Source organism: Ascidia mentula, chromosome 4, assembly GCF_947561715.1.
Source record: "Ascidia mentula chromosome 4, kaAscMent1.1, whole genome shotgun sequence".
In the NCBI taxonomy this organism is placed as follows: domain Eukaryota; kingdom Metazoa; phylum Chordata; class Ascidiacea; order Phlebobranchia; family Ascidiidae; genus Ascidia; species Ascidia mentula.
In genome coordinates, this window is record NC_138569.1 from 2,209,330 (window position 1) to 2,227,443 (window position 18,114).

The 18,114-nt window shown below is 38.1% G+C and overlaps 2 protein-coding genes and 1 pseudogene across 2 annotated transcripts; all 3 read left to right on the plus strand.

Annotated features, from left to right (window-relative positions):
* The first annotated feature begins 598 nt into the window (after nucleotides 1-598).
* On the plus strand, nucleotides 599-1,471 carry LOC145897057 (uncharacterized). The gene has a single exon (XM_082985215.1). The coding sequence runs from the start codon at nucleotides 599-601 to the stop codon at nucleotides 1,469-1,471; it is 873 nt and encodes a 290-aa protein (XP_082841341.1).
* Nucleotides 1,472-4,793: 3,322 nt separating this feature from the next.
* On the plus strand, nucleotides 4,794-8,997 carry LOC145897059 (uncharacterized; annotated as a pseudogene).
* Nucleotides 8,998-14,485: 5,488 nt separating this feature from the next.
* On the plus strand, nucleotides 14,486-16,603 carry LOC145898399 (uncharacterized). Its single transcript, XM_082986840.1, has 2 exons — nucleotides 14,486-15,584; nucleotides 15,657-16,603. The coding sequence occupies exons 1-2, from the start codon at nucleotides 14,616-14,618 to the stop codon at nucleotides 15,999-16,001; spliced, it is 1,314 nt and encodes a 437-aa protein (XP_082842966.1). The 5' UTR covers nucleotides 14,486-14,615; the 3' UTR covers nucleotides 16,002-16,603.
* Nucleotides 16,604-18,114: the final 1,511 nt, after the last annotated feature.

Consider the following 18,114-nt stretch of genomic DNA (forward strand, 5'->3'; position numbering starts at 1 on the left):
AAAAGTTTTTGACCAGGACCTTGTGAATGTGGTAATTGCGGGAGTTGTGCAAAACCAGACAAACATGCGAGCTCTCCAGCCCAAAGTTTCTCTCTCTCTCTGTGGAAGCCAACGCGTTAGCCCGTGAGCGCGCTACGCTCGCGGCAGTTTCTGTGTGGACCCGGCCTACGTTTTGCACCATTCGATTAAGTTTAATGGCATTTACGGTAAGGCACTACAACCACAAAACGAATATGTTATTTTATTAAAATTCACGACGTCTGACAAGTAATATACATTGCCACGTGCGAGTTTTGCTTAATTGTTTTATGCCTTAAACTACGAAAAAAACGTAAACGAACATCATGTACTTTTTCGCAATACTAAAACATCATTCTCTTGCTTTGGCTCTTCAACCTTTAAATATTGATACATATTTCAATTTTTCTTCACGCAAATGTGGTAACTTCTGTTACGCAATATGTCGAGACAAATTATGACCGTTTTGACGCATTTTCTAAAGCTGGAGTAAAGATCGGACAAGAGGGCGCAAAATAATCTATTTGCTTTATTGTTGTCAGGGAAATAAGACTGACTTGCATTTACTAAACAAATTGACATGGAACAGATTCACTGCAAGATTTGTGAAAAGTCATTTCAAACTAAAGACTCAATGGAGAAGCATGTGATCATTCACAACGACGGTAATCCATTTCGTTGCCGAAAAGTTCGAGAGAAATCTTACAAGTGCACGCTTTGTTCGAAAGTCTTCAACCGTAAAGAACATCTAAGCATACACATTCGGACTCACACTGGAGAAAAACCGTACAAGTGCAGGATTTGTTCGAAGGTTTTTGGCCAGAAAGTAAATTTAACCACCCATATTCGAACTCATACTGGAGAAAAACCCTTCAGATGCGATTATTGCGAAAAATGCTTTTCAACCACATCGGCACTCAAAGATCACAAACGTACTCATACTGGAGATAAACCTTTCAAATGCACATTCTGTTCTGAATTTTTTCGCACGAAAGGAAATCTAATCGTACACGTTCGAACTCATACTGGAGAAAAACCCTTCAGATGTGATTATTGCGAAAAATGCTTTTCAACCACATCGATACTCAAAGATCACAAACGTACTCATACTGGAGATAAACCTTTCAAATGCACATTTTGTTCAAAACACTTCAAGCGAAGGGAATATCTAATCACACACAGTCGGACTCATACGGAAGTAAAACCTTTCAAGTGTACGGTTTGTTCGAAAGTATTTGGTCAGAAAGTAAATCTAACCACCCATATTCGAACTCATACTGGGGAGAAACCTTTCAAATGCACGTTTTGTTCGAAGGTTTTTGGACAGAAAGTACAACTAACCACCCATATTCGAACTCATACTGGAGAGAAACCTTTTAGATGCTCATTTTGTTCGAAATTGTTTAGCAAGAAAGGAAATCTAAGCCGACACATTCGAACTCATGCTGTTTGAGCTTGGCTTAAAAATACTTCTCTATCTAGAAGGAACTAATGGTAGCGCTGAAAATTTGATACGTTCTGCTCACAAATGTGTTAATGTTCTACACCAATCGTAGTTGAACACTAAACTGTTTATTATCGTACATCTATAACTTTTCAATTCATTTTCCTTTTTGTGAACCGCTGCTCTTTAATAAACCACGGATGCTGGTTGATCATGGTGCCTTATTTTCCAACATCCTACTCAACGCAGCTTAGTAGTTTGTGGGACAATATTGAGTCTTGCATTTCGGCTTGTCAAAAGTACTCACGCAACGACCCGCATGCGACATGCATGTGGATATGAAAATAGTAGGGTCTGTACTGGATGGCCACCGCGAAGTGAATTAATGTATCTTGTGAAAGAGACATAATTGGTACCAGTGTTTGCACTTAATGTCGTTAATTTTGAAAAATCCGGAAATTAATGGACTTACAAGAGAAAAAAATGAGCTGTAAAAAGAAAATTTAAACGTGGGCTAAACTTATGGCAATACAGTAGTAAAAATTGTTTTGAAAAGTGGCAGTAACAAGAATCATAAAGCGTTAAAAGTGGTATTTCAGTTTAAGAAAATGCAAGATTTTTTCTGGTAAAGGCCCGTATACACTACAGACGATTCCGTGTTTGTTTTATTGTGCGTGCTTGCTGAGTTGAGATGTTCGACGAGCAAAATTTCGGGCACAGTGGGGCACAGACCGGCATACATTGATACGAGAGTGCAAGGCGACTGCTTTAAAGGAGAGGACATATATTATTTTAGTTGTGGTTGTGTGATATGACCGCGTTTGAAATGTGAGCGATTGTTTTGTTCAATTATACCATCTTTGTTTTCATAATCTGCGGTGTTTGGTTTGCAGGGACTCGGGTTTGCAGACAGAAAACACACCGTTTATCTGACTCCTAAGACTATCAAAACATCTACCAAGAACTACCTTTACCACTTTTTAATCGAAACATGAAACGATAAAAAAAAACATACCTTGATTCAAAACAAAAAACGTTAATATACAGCGACGAGAGCAATACTTCAATTGCTTTTGTCTTAGTCTCTCGCTCAGAAATCTTATAAGTTCTCTATATGTGATAAGGCTATCAAATCTTCAGTTAATCAAACAAAGCTTACCCAACTTCACAATTTAAAAAGTCAATAGTTGTGCATTGCTGCTTGATTTAAATATTCTTTTCAACTTGTTTTTGATTGGAAATCACATCCATTATTCAGAAGTGATGTTTGTCTGTCTTTTCACATAGTTTTCACATTGGAGAGTGTCCACACACTCATCTTTAACGGTTACCTGAATATTTTGAACTGGATTTGACTTTTGCAATCCAGAGCGAGCTAGGCTAGCTCTGAATATTTTATACGTTCTGCATTGAAATGTGTCAATGTCGTTCACCAACCGTTGTAGGGCACTAAGTTGTTTAAATGTCGTGCATCTGTTACGTAACTACTTTTGACAATACGTGTGTCTAATTCATGTTTAATTTCGTAACAATCTAATTCCAATGCAGTAATAAAGAGTGATGTATTTCGTTTCATCACATTTTAATTAAATCAGGTTTGGGAACACAAATTGCGTACGACCTTTCGACAAATGCATTGAGCAAGCAGAATTTTTTGCCAATTGTTGATCAATATTGTTAAGACCCAACTTTAAGTTGCCACCTGACACATGAGTCGCAGGAAAATCTAACCGTTTAATTGGTCTCAAAAATATGAAAAATATTACGCGTTCAGCTGTATGTTCGTTAAAAAGGTTAATTAATCTACCTTGAAAAAGAAATATATCTAGTACTCGTGTTTGTATGTAAAATAGTTGGCTCCGCAATTGTAATGTGCAACAACAAATATTTCTAAGAAAAATCGAAAAATACTGGATTTAGAAGAGTTTGGCCCAACCTCGTAAGAAAATGCGCCATTAGAAAATGTTTTGAAACGAGAGCAAAACTTGTGGCACCACAGTAGTGAACATTGTTTTTGAGGTGTCAGCAACAAATATCATCAAGCGTTAAAAGTGGTAGTTCTGTTTAAGAGAGAGCAATTTTTTTCTTACAAGGGACAACAATTGAGTGTAACTCGGTGAGTTTGCCAAACACAATATGCGTCAGGTCTGTGCTGTACATGTTTCGAACAAGTTGTAAAAAACTTCAGTTGTCCAAGTTTGTTCAGCGGTTGAAGTGATTGAACAATTGACGCTGCAATTCTGGAGATAATCGTTATCAAAAAACTTTGAACGCCTATGACAATGCGGCAATCCAGCGTGGTAGCAGCATAATCTTTTTACACAAAACTGTTCATGAGCTGAAGCGTACGTTTGTTGTTTGCTTGCTGTACATCTTTACTAAGTCCTACAAGGGCGCCACAAATTATGTTATTTAGCTCCATGAGCAAACCAATCTGTGTGAAACTTACACGTTCGTACCCATACTGGTGAGTAACCGTTCAAGTGAAACACATGTGATAAAGCTTTTTTAACTACACAGGACATCGTGCAAAGCACCTTCGAATTCACACTGGAGATAAAACATTCATGTGCGACACTTGTGAAAAAGCCTTCAAGGCACATGACAGCCTTGCCACACACGTGCGAATTCTAATCAGTGCTACATCTGTGGTACAGCTTTAAACACTTCAGGCAATCGAACGACGCATATACGAATTAATACTGAGAAAAACATTAGAAGGACCACATTTTTATCTCGTCATTAGAACCATCAGTTTGTTGCCTCGTGCAGTTGTTAGATTAAAAACCCCCCGCTAGGAAGTTGGCGCGTTTTGTCTTCTCGTCCGCTCGACGCAGATAACAAATCATGCCGCAAAAATCTCCAATCGTAACTCTAAAACTTCCTTCTTTCTCTTCCTTTGTCACTTCAACCTTTAAATATTGATTCATTTTTCAACTTTTCCACACGCAGAACTTTTCACGTACGGGGATTCACCCCTACGTACAATAGCAGATATATGAGTACGTAATTACGGAATTAGTAACGTTATTGTCGATACTTCTGGTGTGTTTGAGAAAGGCCGCACGAATATTAACCAGCAAACTGAAGATACAAATGTGGTAACTTCTGTTGCGCAATATGTTGAGACAAATTATGACCGTTTTGACGCATTTTCTAAAGCTGGAGTAAATATTAAGACTGAGGGCAAAATATTATCAATTTGCTTTATTGTTGTCAAAGATATAGGACTGACTTACATTTAAATTGTAACTGTGGATTGTGAGATCATTGGCATTAGACAAGAAATTGAACCATCGTAGTCCAAGAAGAAAAAACTAAACAAATTGAAATGGAACAGATTTACTGCAAGATTTGTGAAAAGTCGTTTCTAACCAAAGACTCACTTGAGAAGCATAATATCACTCACAACGAAGGTAATCCATTTCGTTGCGAAAAAGTTGGAGGGAAATCTTACAAGTGCACATTTTGTTTGAAAGTGTTTGGTCATAAAGGAAATCTAAACAGACACATTGTGACTCACACTGGAGAGAAACCTTACAAGTGCACGGTTTGTTTGAAAGCGTTTGGCCGGAAAGGATATCTAAGCAAACACATTCGAACTCACACTGGAGAGAAACCTTACAAGTGCACGGTTTGTTTGAAAGCGTTTGGCCGGAAAGGATATCTAAGCAAACACATTCGAACTCACACTGGAGAGAAACCTTACAAGTGCACGGTTTGTTTGAAAGCGTTTGGCCGGAAAGGAAATCTAAGCAAACACATTCGAACTCACACTGGAGAGAAACCTTACAAGTGCACGGTTTGTTCGAAAGTGTTTGGTCAAGCAGATCATCTAAGCAGACACATTCGAACTCATACTGGAGAAAAACCTTTCAGATGCGAATATTGTGAAAAGTGTTTCTCAACCACATGTGCACTCAAAGCTCACAAACAAATTCATACTGGAGAGAAACGTTTTAAATGCACATTTTGTTCGAAAGTTTTCCTCCACAAACGAAATATGAATACACATATTCGAACCCATACAGAAGAGAAGCTTTACAAATGCACGTTTTGTTCAAAGGTGTTTGGCAAGAAAGTAAATCTAACCACCCATATTCGAACTCATACTGGAGAGAAACCTTTTAGATGCGATATTTGCGAAAAGTGTTTCATGACTGCAACGAAATTGAATGTCCATAAACTAACTCACACTGCTGGAGAGAAAGTTTTTGAATGTACATTTTGTTCGAAGATGTTTAGCATGAAAAAGTATCTAAGCAGACACATTCGAATTCACACTGGAGAGAAACCTCACAAGTGCACGTATTGTTCGAAGGTGTTTGGTCACACAGGAAATCTAAGCAGACACATTCGGACTCATACCGGAGAGAAACCTTTCAGATGCGATATTTGCGAAAAGTGCTTCGTAACGTCATCGAAATTGAATATCCACAAAGTAACTCACACTTTTGCAGAGAAACCATACAAATAAACATTTTGTTCGAAGATGTTTAGCATGAAAAGGAAATCTAACCACACACATTCGAACTCACACTGGAGAGAATCCTTACCAGTGCATATATTGCTCGAAAGTGTTCAATCAGAAAGGAAATCTAAGCGTACATTTACGGACTCATACCGGAGAGAAACCTTTCAGATGCGATTATTGCGAAAAGTGCTTCTCAAGAGCATCGATACTGAAAGCCCACAAACGCACTCATACTGGAGAGAAACCACACATATTCAAGATTTGTTTGGAAGTGTTTGAACAGAAAGATATCTAAGCACACACGGTCGGACTCATATTGCAGACAAATCAGGTTTGGATGTAAAGGACTCCGAATAGACGCATGTTGGAGAGAAATCTTTTAACTTCTCTATATGCGATAAAGCTTTCAAAACTTCAGTTAATCAAACAAAGCTCATCCAGCCTCACAATTTAAAAAGTCAATAGTTGTGCATTGCTGCTTGATTTAAATATTCTTTTCAACTTGTTTTCGATTGGAAATCACATCCATTATTTAGAAGTGATGTTTGTCTGTGTTTTCATCTAGTTTTCACATTGGAGAGTGTCCACACACTCATCTTTAACGGTTACCTGAATAATTTGAACTGGTTTTGACATTTCCTCTCCAGAGCAAGCTATGCTAGTTCTAAATATTTTATATGTTCTGCTTTGAAATGTGTCAATGTCGTTCACCAACCGTTGTAGGGCACTAAATTGTTAAAATGTCGTGCATCTGTTGTCGTGCAACGTAACTACTTTTGACAAACCTTCGTCTTTCCACATCTCCCAAGCTGCCACTCTCCAGTGTAGACTCGTATATCGAATGTGTAGTTATTAATACGTGAGTCTAATTCATGTTTAATTCTTTACTTATTTTGTAACAATGTAATTCCAATGAAGTAATAAAGAGTTGTGTATTTCGTTGTAAGTGTAACACATGTGATAAAGCCTTCAAGGCACATGACAGCCTTGCCAGACACACGTGCGAATTTCTGATCACTGCTACATGTGTGGTACAGCTTTAAACACTTCAGGTAATCGAACGATGCATATACGAATTAATACTGAAGAAAAAGCATTAGAAGGACCACATTTGTATCTCGTCATTACAACCATTATTTAGTTGCCTCGTGCAGTTGTTAGATTAAAGACCCCACGCTTGGAAGTTGGCACGTTTTGTCTTTCTCGTTCGCAGATAACAAATCACTCCGCAAAAATCTCCAATCGCAACTCAAAAACTTCCTTCTTTCTCTTCCTTTGGAACTTCAACCTTTAAATATTGATTCATTTTTTAAATTTTCCACAAGCAGAACTTTTCACGTACGGGGATTCACTCCTACGTACAATAGCAGATATACGAGTACGCAATTATGGAATTAGTAACGTTATTGTCGATACTTTTGGTGTGTTTGAGAAAGGTCGCACGAATATTAACCAGCAAACTGAAGATACAAATGTGGTAACTTCTGTTGCGCAAAATGTTGAGACAAATTATGACCGTTTTGACGCATTTTCTAAAGCTGGAGTAAATATTAAGACTGAGGGCAAAATATTATCAATTTGCTTTATTGTTGTCAAAGATACAGGACTGACTTACATTTAAATTGTAACTGTGGATTGTGAGATCATTGGCATTAAACAAGAAATTGAACCATCGTAGTCCAAGAAGAAAAAACTAAACAAATTGAAATGGAACAGATTTACTGCAAGATTTGTGAAAAGTCGTTTCTAACCAAAGACTCACTTGAGAAGCATGATATCACTCACAACGAAGGTAATCCATTTCGTTGCGAAAAAGTTGGAGAGAAATCTTACAAGTGCACATTTTGTTTGAAAGTGTTTGGTCATAAAGGAAATCTAAGCAGACACATTGTGACTCACACTGGAGAGAAACCTTACAAGTGCACGGTTTGTTTGAAAGCGTTTGGCCGGAAAGGATATCTAAGCAAACACATTCGAACTCACACTGGAGAGAAACCTTACAAGTGCACGGTTTGTTTGAAAGCGTTTGGCCGGAAAGGAAATCTAAGCAAACACATTCGAACTCACACTGGAGAGAAACCTTACAAGTGCACGGTTTGTTCGAAAGTGTTTGGTCAAACAGATCATCTAAGCAGACACATTCGAACTCATACTGGAGAAAAACCTTTCAGATGCGAATATTGTGAAAAGTGTTTCTCAACCACATGTGCACTCAAAGCTCACAAACAAATTCATACTGGAGAGAAACGTTTTAAATGCACATTTTGTTCGAAAGTTTTCCTCCACAAACGAAATATGAATACACATATTCGAACCCATACAGAAGAGAAGCTTTACAAATGCACGTTTTGTTCAAAGGTGTTTGGCAAGAAAGTAAATCTAACCACCCATATTCGAACTCATACTGGAGAGAAACCTTTTAGATGCGATATTTGCGAAAAGTGTTTCATGACTGCAACGAAATTGAATGTCCATAAACTAACTCACACTGCTGGAGAGAAAGTTTTTGAATGCACATTTTGTTCGAAGATGTTTAGCATGAAAAAGTATCTAAGCAAACACATTCGAATTCACACTGGAGAGAAACCTCACAAGTGCACGTATTGTTCGAAGGTGTTTGGTCACAAAGGAAATCTAAGCAGACACATTCGGACTCATACTGGCGAGAAACCTTTCAGATGCGATATTTGCGAAAAGTGCTTCGTAACGTCATCGAAATTGAATATCCACAAAGTAACTCACACTTTTGCAGAGAAACCATACAAATAAACATTTTATTCGAAGATGTTTAGCATGAAAAGGAAATCTAACCACACACATTCGAACTCACACTGGAGAGAATCCTTACCAGTGCATATTTTGCTCGAAAGTGTTCAATCAGAAAGGAAATCTAAGCGTACACTTACGGACTCATACCGGAGAGAAACCTTTCTGATGCGATTATTGCGAAAAGTGCTTCTCAAGAGCATCGATACTGAAAGCCCACAAACGCACTCATACTGGAGAGAAACCACACATATTCAAGATTTGTTTGGAAGTGTTTGAACAGAAAGATATCTAAGCACACACGGTCGGACTCATATTGCAGACAAATCAGGTTTGGATGTAAAGGACTCCGAATAGACACATCCAAACGCATGTTGGAGAGAAATCTTTTAACTTCTCTATGTGCGATAAAGCTTTCAAAACTTCAGTTAATCAAACAAAGCTCATCCAGCCTCACAATTTAAAAAGTCAATAGTTGTGCATTTCTGCTTGATTTAAATATTCTTTTCAACTTGTTTTTTATTGGAAATCACATCCATTATTTAGAAGTGTTGTTTGTCTGTCTTTTCACATAGTTTTCACATTGGAGAGTGTCCACACACCCATCTTTAACGGTTACCTAAATAATTTGAACTGGATTTGACATTTCCTCTCCAGAGCAAGCTATGCTAGTTCTAAATATTTTATATGTTCTGCATTGAAATGTGTCAATGTCGTTCACCAACCGTTGTAGGGCACTAAATTGTTAAAATGTCGTGCTTCTGTTTTCGTGCAACGTAACTACTTTTGACAAACCTTCGTCTTTCCACATCTCCTAAGACGCCACTCTCCAGTGTAGACTCGTATATCGAATATGTTGTTATTAATACGTGAGTCTAATTCATGTTTAATTCTTTACTTATTTTGTAACAATGTAATTCCAATGATGTAATAAAGAGTTGTGTATTTCGTTGTAAGTGTAACACATGTGATAAAGCCTTCAAGGCACAGGCCGGCCTTGCCACACACACGTGCGAATTTCTGATCAGTGCTACATGTGTGGTACAGCTTTAAACACTTCAGGTAATCGAACGACGCATATACGAATAAATACTGAAGAAAAGCATTAGAAGGACCACATTTTTATCTCGTTATTACAACCATTATTTAGTTGCCTCGTGCAGTTGTTAGATTGAAAACCCGCGCTTGGAAGTTGGCGCGTTTTGTCTTCTCGTCCGCTCGACGCAGATAACAAATCACGGCGCAAAAATCTCCAATCGTAACTCTAAAACTTCCTTCTTTCTCTTCCTTTGTCACTTCAACCTTTAAATATTGATTCATTTTTCAACTTTTCCACACGCAGAACTTTTCACGTACGGGGATTCACCCCTACGTACAATAGCAGATATATGAGTACGTAATTACGGAATTAGTAACGTTACTGTCGATACTTCTGGTGTGTTTGAGAAAGGCCGCACGAATATTAACCAGCAAACTGAAGATACAAATGTGGTAACTTCTGTTGCGCAATATGTCGAGACAAATTATGACCGTTTTGACGCTAAAGCTGGAGTAAGGATCGAACAAGAGGGCGCAAAGTAATCAATTTGCTTTATTACTGGCAGAGGTATAAGACTGACTTACATTTACGTTGTAACTGTGGGTTGTGAGTTCATTGGCATAAGAAAAGAAATTGAACAATCGAGTCCAAGAGGGAAAAACTAAACAAACTGACATGGAACAGATTCAGTGCAATATTTGTGAAAAATCGTTTCAAACTAAAGACTCACTGGAGAAGCATGAGATCACTCACAACGAAGGTAATGCAATTCGTTGCGAAAAAGTAAGAGAGAAACCTCACAAGTGCACGTTTTGTTCGAAAGTCTTCAGTAAAGAACATCTAAGCAGACACATTCGGACTCATACTGGAGATAAACCTTACAAGTGCATGTTTTGTTCGAAGGTTTTTAGACAGAAAGTAAATCTAACCACCCATATTCGAACTCATGCTGGAGAGAAACCTTTCAAGTGCACGTTTTGTTCGAAGGTTTTTGGACAGAAAGTAAACCTAACCACCCATATTCGAATTCATACTGGAGAGAAACCTTTTAGATGCGATTTTTGTGAAAAGTGTTTCATAACCACATCGGCACTCAAAGCCCACAAACAAACTCACACTGGAGAGAAACATTTTAAATGCACATTTTGTTCGAAAGTTTTCAACCGTAAAGAACATCTAAGCAAACACATTCGGACTCACACTGGAGAGAAACCTTACAAGTGCACGTTTTGTTCAAAGGTTTTTGGTCACAAAGGAAATCTAAGCACACACATTCGGACTCATACCGGAGAAAAGCCTTTCAGATGCGATATTTGCGAAAAGTGTTTCATAACCACATCGGTACTCAAAACCCACAAACAAACTCACACTGGAGAGAAACATTTTAAATGCACATTTTGTCCGAAAGTGTTTAGCACGAAAGGAAATCTAAGTCGACACATTCGAACTCATTCGGAAGTAACACCTTACAAGTGCATGTTTTGTTCGAAAGTCTTCAACCGTAAAGAATATCTAAGCACACACATTCGGACTCATACTGGAGATAAACCTTACAAGTGCATGCTTTGTTCTAAGGTTTTTGGACAGAAAGGAAATCTAACCACCCATATTCGGACTCATACCGGAGAGAAACCTTTCAGATGTGATTTTTGCGAAAAGTGTTTCATAACCACATCTGCACTCAAAACCCACAAACAAACTCACACTTGAGAGAAACATTTTAAATGCACATTTTGTTCGAAAGTGTTTAGCACGAAAGGAAATCTAAGTCGACACATTCGAACTCATACTGGAGAGTGCATCAATTTCAGCTTGGCTTAAAAATACTGCTCTAGCAGGAACTAATGACAGCGCTGAATATTTGATACGTTCTGCTCACAAATGTGTTAATGTTGTACACCAAACATAGTAGAAGCACTAAACTGTTTATTATCGTGCATCTATAACCGTTCAATTTACCGTATTTTACGGACCATAAAGCGCACCTGATTATAAGGCGCTCTGTCAATAAATTGCTTTGATTAGTTTTTTGTTCATACATAAGGCGCACCGGGCTATAGAGCGCAACGTATTTTAAGAGTATGGGTTACCGTATAAAGTTTATTTGTATAATAATAGTATTGGTACTGGTTTTGAGTGTAGGCAATAAAGCACTACTTGATCCATACATTAGGCGCATCGGCGTATAAGGCGCACGATCAATTTATGAGGAAAAAAAAAGATTTAAATTGCGCCTTATGGTCCGTAAAATACGGTAGTTGCCTTTGTGAACTGTTGTTCTACAATACACCACGAATGTTGGTTGAAAATGTTTCAGTGAATAATCGTACTTTACTTGGTTCAAAATACACAGTTATTATCTGTCCTGTGCAGTCGACTGTTTGCAGGTCCACATACCGCACCAAACCGTGTGATAGTTATGTGATAAAGCTTTAAACAAAGCAGGATATCGAACGAACTCACAAACATTATTTAGAAGTGATGTTTGCCGTATATTTAGTCGTTGCAACCGTCAGTCTGTAGCTTCATGCAGTTGTTGGATATGAAACTCCGCAAGGACGTTTTGCGTTATCGTCCATTCAATTCCCTTGTTTCGCCGACATACTTCATGACGCTAATCCCAACTCTAAAACTTCTTTCCCTTTCTTTGACAGTTCAGCCTTTAAATAAGAATACAATTTTTATACTTCTTCACACGTAGAACTTTTCACTCCTATGTACAATTGTTTGTCGCGACATTTCGTGTGTTTTGAGTTCGGCTGCACGTTAATTAACAAGGGAATTGCAGATACAGATCTGGTAAATGGAACATGTTTTCTAACATCACCCGAAGGCTGGCAAACACAAGGACTTAGCAAACTTGCTACAAGCGGAAGAAACTTTTACACCGAGTCACAAAGTTTTTTCCAAACTTGATCCACATATAAGCCTATGTAACATGGAAATCTGTGCGAATATTAACGATACGATTTCGTGTAATAATTCATGTTAAATTTACAAACAAACGTAACAGGTGGTGGCCCTGTTTACACCTAATCATTAAAATTCGCAAAATTGACCCAGTGTAGTAGTAGTATTTTCCGCCACAAGCGTGCCCCAGGCGTTCTTCACACAGTTTGGGGAACTGCGTTCACGAAGTTTGGCGTCAATTAGGTTGGTTCTCCACTGTTTTTGTTACGTACAAAATGTGCATTATTTCAAACAATGTCATTCAGTATTATTAGTTGAGTTTTTAGTGTAGTACTGCATGTAACAACAGCTTGTTGTTTAGTTATGTACAGGAATTTGATTGTTGCATACAGGCAGAAGCCTTGGTACTCTCAGGTTCAAAATGGTGAATTAAATAATTGTACTTCAAGTGGTTTTGAATTATTCACTCTTATTCGCACTGTGGTGTTGTTGTTTTTTGTGGATAAACACGCCGCACCAAACATTGTGAAAGTTATACACCAAACTATGTGAAATTTGCGCGCCAAACTGTGTGAGCTGAGCACGGGAAACGGCAGCCAACGCGTAAATAACGCGTGGTTGCTTTGTTGTCAAGTTGTAGAGCAGTGTTTCTTAATCTGGTGATTGGTTCGCCGTAGGGTAAATCAAAATTTTGCCAGTGTGAACGTTAAAAGGAACAGTGAGTGATTAATTTTTTTATACTATTTTTTTGTGTTGTTTATATGAGAGTAAACAACTTCAGTAATGGGGTCTGGTGTGCTTTTATCACCAAACCTAATATCTTAACTATTCCGAGCACTACTAACCTGAAACTTAACACGAATGTTAAGTGACACCTTACGAGTAACCATGCCAAATTTGACGTCATCGTCTGTGACGTAGTGAAGTTTACAAGTGTTCTAAGTTTTGCTCTCCATTCGCGCTACGCCCGTCGATTATCTTTAATGGCATATTCGGTAAGGTACAACAACCAAAAATGTTATTTTATGAAAATTGACCACGTCCAACATATGCATTGCGTCGTGTGACTTTTGCTTCTCTGTTAAACGCCTTAAACAAACACGCCAAAGTAGCCCGCTGTTAGTGCGAAAAAAAAACGTCAACGAACATTATGTGCTCTTAGCACCACAAATTGCCAGGATCATAAAGCAAAAACCATTAATCCAATCGAGTCCATCGTGTTATCCTCCGAAAGGCCTGTTCCTTCAATCTACTCATCCCCTCACAAGAATCGGTTGATATGTCGTCTGGAAGGTCTATCCTTCTTCTTTAACATCTACCAAAAAGTCACAAACAAATTCATAATCGACCCGAAACTTGCATCGATCGAAAGACATGTCCTTCGTGGCAAAGCATTTTTAATTTCTATGTGGTAGAGGTAAACAAACATTTAAGAATCACTGTAGTCTAGACTCTAGAGTAATGTTTAAGTTGTGTCGAAATGCGTATTGTTATTCGGGCAGCATATTTATCTCCATTTTGCATTTATAGAAACTTTTGTAAACGCTTCAATGCAAAATATAGAAAAAGGTGTCATAAAGTTTTGAGTCAAAAATAAAAGAACCAACGTTTTGTGAAGGTTGAAGGTTTGTTAGACTGACAAAAAATAGTCACTGGCCCTGATAAAGTCTGCAGACGAAATGTCGGAAAAATACAATATGTTAATTTTATGCCAGAAGATCGGTCTATTTTAAATTGTATCATGCCTGGCAGCGATAGTAGTACAATATACATTGATGACATTATACATTGGAAACTATTGCTATATATTTGCAGCTTGGTTGAGTGAGGAATCCTAAGCATAATGTTCTGAATCCTAAGTAAAAATGTTAGCTTGTGATGGGAATGGAAACACGAATGAAAACCAATCACCAGCAGGCAATTAATTCTAACATCGCAATTTAAGAAGAAAACACAAAACAAACATGGAACACTTTCGCTGCAAGAATTGTAAAAAATCATTTCAAAGCAGAGACTCACTGGAGAAGCATAAACTCATTCACAAACAAGATAATGCTGGAGAGAAACCCTACAAATGCACGTTTTGTTCAAAGGTGTTTGGTCAGAAAGGAAATCTAACCGTACACATTCGAACTCATACTGGAGAGAAACCTTTTAAGTGCACTTTTTGTTCGAAAGTGTTTAGTATGAAAGGAAATCTTTTCGCACACATTCGGACTCATACCGGAGAGAAACCTTTCAGATGCACGTTTTGTTCGAAAGTGTTTAGTCTAAAAGGAAATCTTATCGCACACATTCGAACTCATACCGGAGAGAAACCTTTTAAGTGCACTTTTTGTTCGAAAGTGTTTGACAAGAATGAAAGACTAAACATACACATTCGAACTCATACCGGAGAGAAACCTTTCAGATGCGATTATTGTGAAAAGTGCTTTCCAATCGCATCGAAGCTCCAAAAACACAAACGAATTCATACTGAAAAGAAACACTTTCAATGCACATTTTGTTCGAAAGTGTTTAACCGAAAAGAAAGTCTAAAAAGACACAATCGAACTCATGTCGAAGAGAAACCATACAAGTGCACGTTTTGTTCGAAGGTGTTTTGTCAGAAAGAAAATCTAAGCAGACACATTCGAACTCATACTGGAGAGAAACCTTTCAGATGCAGTTTTTGTTCCAAAGTGTTTGGTCAGAAAGGAAATCTTATCACACACATTCGAACTCATACTGGAGAGAAACCTTTCAGATGCGATTATTGTGAAAAGTGCTTTTCAACCACATCGACGCTCCAAAAACACAAACGAATTCATACTGGAAAGAAACACTTTAAATGCACATTTTGTTCGAAAGTGTTCAACCGGAAAGAAAGTCTAGACATACACATTCGAACTCATGTCAAAGAGAAACCATACAAGAGCACGCTTTGTTCGAAGGTGTTTGGTCAGAAAGGACACGTAAGCTCCCTTATCGGAGAGAAACCTTACAAGTGCACGTTTTGTTCGAAGGTGTTTGGTCACAAAGCTTATCTACGCAGACACATTCGTACTCATACTGGAGAGAAACCTCACAAGTGCACGTTTTGTTCGAAGGTTTTCAGCCAGATAGGACATCTGAGCGCACACCTTCGGACTCATACCGGAGAGAAACCTTACAAGTGCACATTTTGTTCGAAGATGTTTGGTCAGAAAGGAAATTTAACCAGGCACATTCGGACTCATACTGGAGAGAAACCTTACACATGCGAGTATTGCGAAAAGCGCTTCACAAACTCAACAACACTCAAATTTCACAAAGGAACTCACACTGGAAGAGAAGGAAGAGAAAGTATTTCGCAACATCCTCCCAAGTGAATGTCCACAAACGCACTCATACTGAAGAGAAACCTCACCAGTGTACGTTTAGTTCACAAGGGTGTAGCATGAAAGGAAATCTAACGACACACATTCGAACAAACTCTGATTTGTAACCTGTCCAATAGTGTTTTGCTCGAAAACGTTCAAATGAAAAGGAACCTTGAACAGACACCTTCGTGCACACACAAGGGAATGCCCATCTCACCTACAGATCAACCTACGGTTAACAGATTAATTTTGGTCGGGTTTAAAAATTCTGCTATGCGTACCACTTATATCTAATACGTTCTGTCGCAAATTGTGTCAATGTTGTACACCAATCGCAGTAGAACACTAAATTGTTTGTTATCGTGCATCCAACCGTTCAGTTTAGTTTCTTTTTTGTGCAAATTGTTACATTAGCAAGGAATAAACTCGTGTAAACAAAACATGTTCCCGCAACTTGTGTCAGTTACGGCCAGTTTATGACATCATTCGTGGATTACTATTAAATTACAAAATCGCTACCTTAATCTCTAAGAAAATTGTTACCCTTGTATAGGTTATCAGTTCAGGTGCTCATGGTGTTACCGTAATGTTATAACTCTTGGTCAAAAAAAAAATTTCAACATCATAACATAATCGGCAAAATATCCTGTACCTTTATCCTACACGAAGTTTGCAGTATATATCATTAATTGTATGGCTTGTCCTGCATGTGGCTAAGTGTATGGCTTTTCCTGCAACTGTTTATGTTGTCAGTATATTCAGAATTTTTAAATTTATACAAACAGACTAAGCCGTTTTAGGTTCGTTGCTTGAAAGTTTTTTACTGAATAATCGTACTTTATTTGGTTCAATTATCATTTGTTCTGTGCTGTTAGCTCCTTTGCCCGCCAACACGCCGCCTCAAACTTTGTGAAAGTTACACGCCAAACTGTGTGAAAGTTATGCGCCAAACTGTGTGAAAGTTACACGCCAAACTGTGTGAAAGTTACACGCCAAACTGTGTGAAAGTTATGCGCCAAACTGTGTGAAAGTTATGCGCCAAACTGTGTGAAAGTTATGCGCCAAACTGTGTGAAAGTTATGCGCCAAACTGTGTGAAAGTTATGCGCCAAACTGTGTGAAAGTTACACGCCAAACTGTGTGAAAGTTATGCGCCAAACTGTGTGAAAGTTACGCGCCATACTGTCTGAAAGTTATGCGCCATACTGTCTGAAAGTTATGCGCCATACTGTGTGAGCCAAGCAAAGGGAAACAGGCGAAGTACAAATAACGTGTATCTTACGTGGCAACGTAACATAGCATTCAAAAAGTGATATTGTTCACAGAAATTGCCAGATAACGTAAATATCGTTAGGTGTCCGCTCTCCCTGTTATGATAGCCTTAGTTGTTTGAACTCCAGTCTGTTGCATTCTATCCAAAAGTTTCCAGGTCCGGTTACCTGTTTTTCTTGGTCAATCTATTTTGTTTGTCACGCGATCTTTTGTTCGCTCAGCTTCTCACGCGATCTTTCGCAGTTCGGCACTCTTAATTTCCTATCTTAAAAGCCCTTCCCCTTTTTAACACAAATTGTCCATCATTTGTTTGCTGGCCGTTAGTCTCTGGACAATCGACCTTCTTTTCAGAACTTCTAGACCGCCTCTCTCCAGTGTAGATAAAATGTACGACTTTCTAGTGTAAATCACTTTATGTTTTAGCTATCTGAACTCGTATATCTAATGTGTAGATATTAATACGTGTGTTTAATTCGTAAACTAACTAAATTTGAAAAATATGTTATAGCGTCGTAATTAATTGCAACAGGTTTTCAGTTTAATTCAGGTTAGGGAATTTTGATATTATTAAGACTCAACTTTCAGTTGTCAACCGACCCATATTACGCAACAGTGTGGTTTGTGGTTGTATTGTTTCCAGGTTATAGAGCAGTGTTGCTTAAATCTTAATGTGGTGAATGGATCGCCGTAGGGTAAATGAAAATTTTGCAAGGTTTAACAAAAAGGGAACAGTTAGTGATTAATTCTTACTGTTGCTTTTTGTAAAAAAAGAAAAATTATCAGTACTAAACAGCAGGCAGCCTGTGTTTACAGTAAGCTTGCCACTGGGCTATGGAAGGCATTCTTAGGCC

Bases quoted from the DNA above. Each gene is read 5' to 3' on its own strand.
- LOC145898399 (XM_082986840.1), top strand. From the start codon at position 14,616: ATGGAACACTTTCGCTGCAAGAATTGTAAAAAATCATTTCAAAGCAGA. The intron at 15,585-15,656 runs GTGTTTGGTCAG...TTTTGTTCGAAG, and splicing joins AGAGCACGCTTTGTTCGAAG to GTGTTTGGTCACAAAGCTTA.
- LOC145897057 (XM_082985215.1), top strand. From the start codon at position 599: ATGGAACAGATTCACTGCAAGATTTGTGAAAAGTCATTTCAAACTAAA.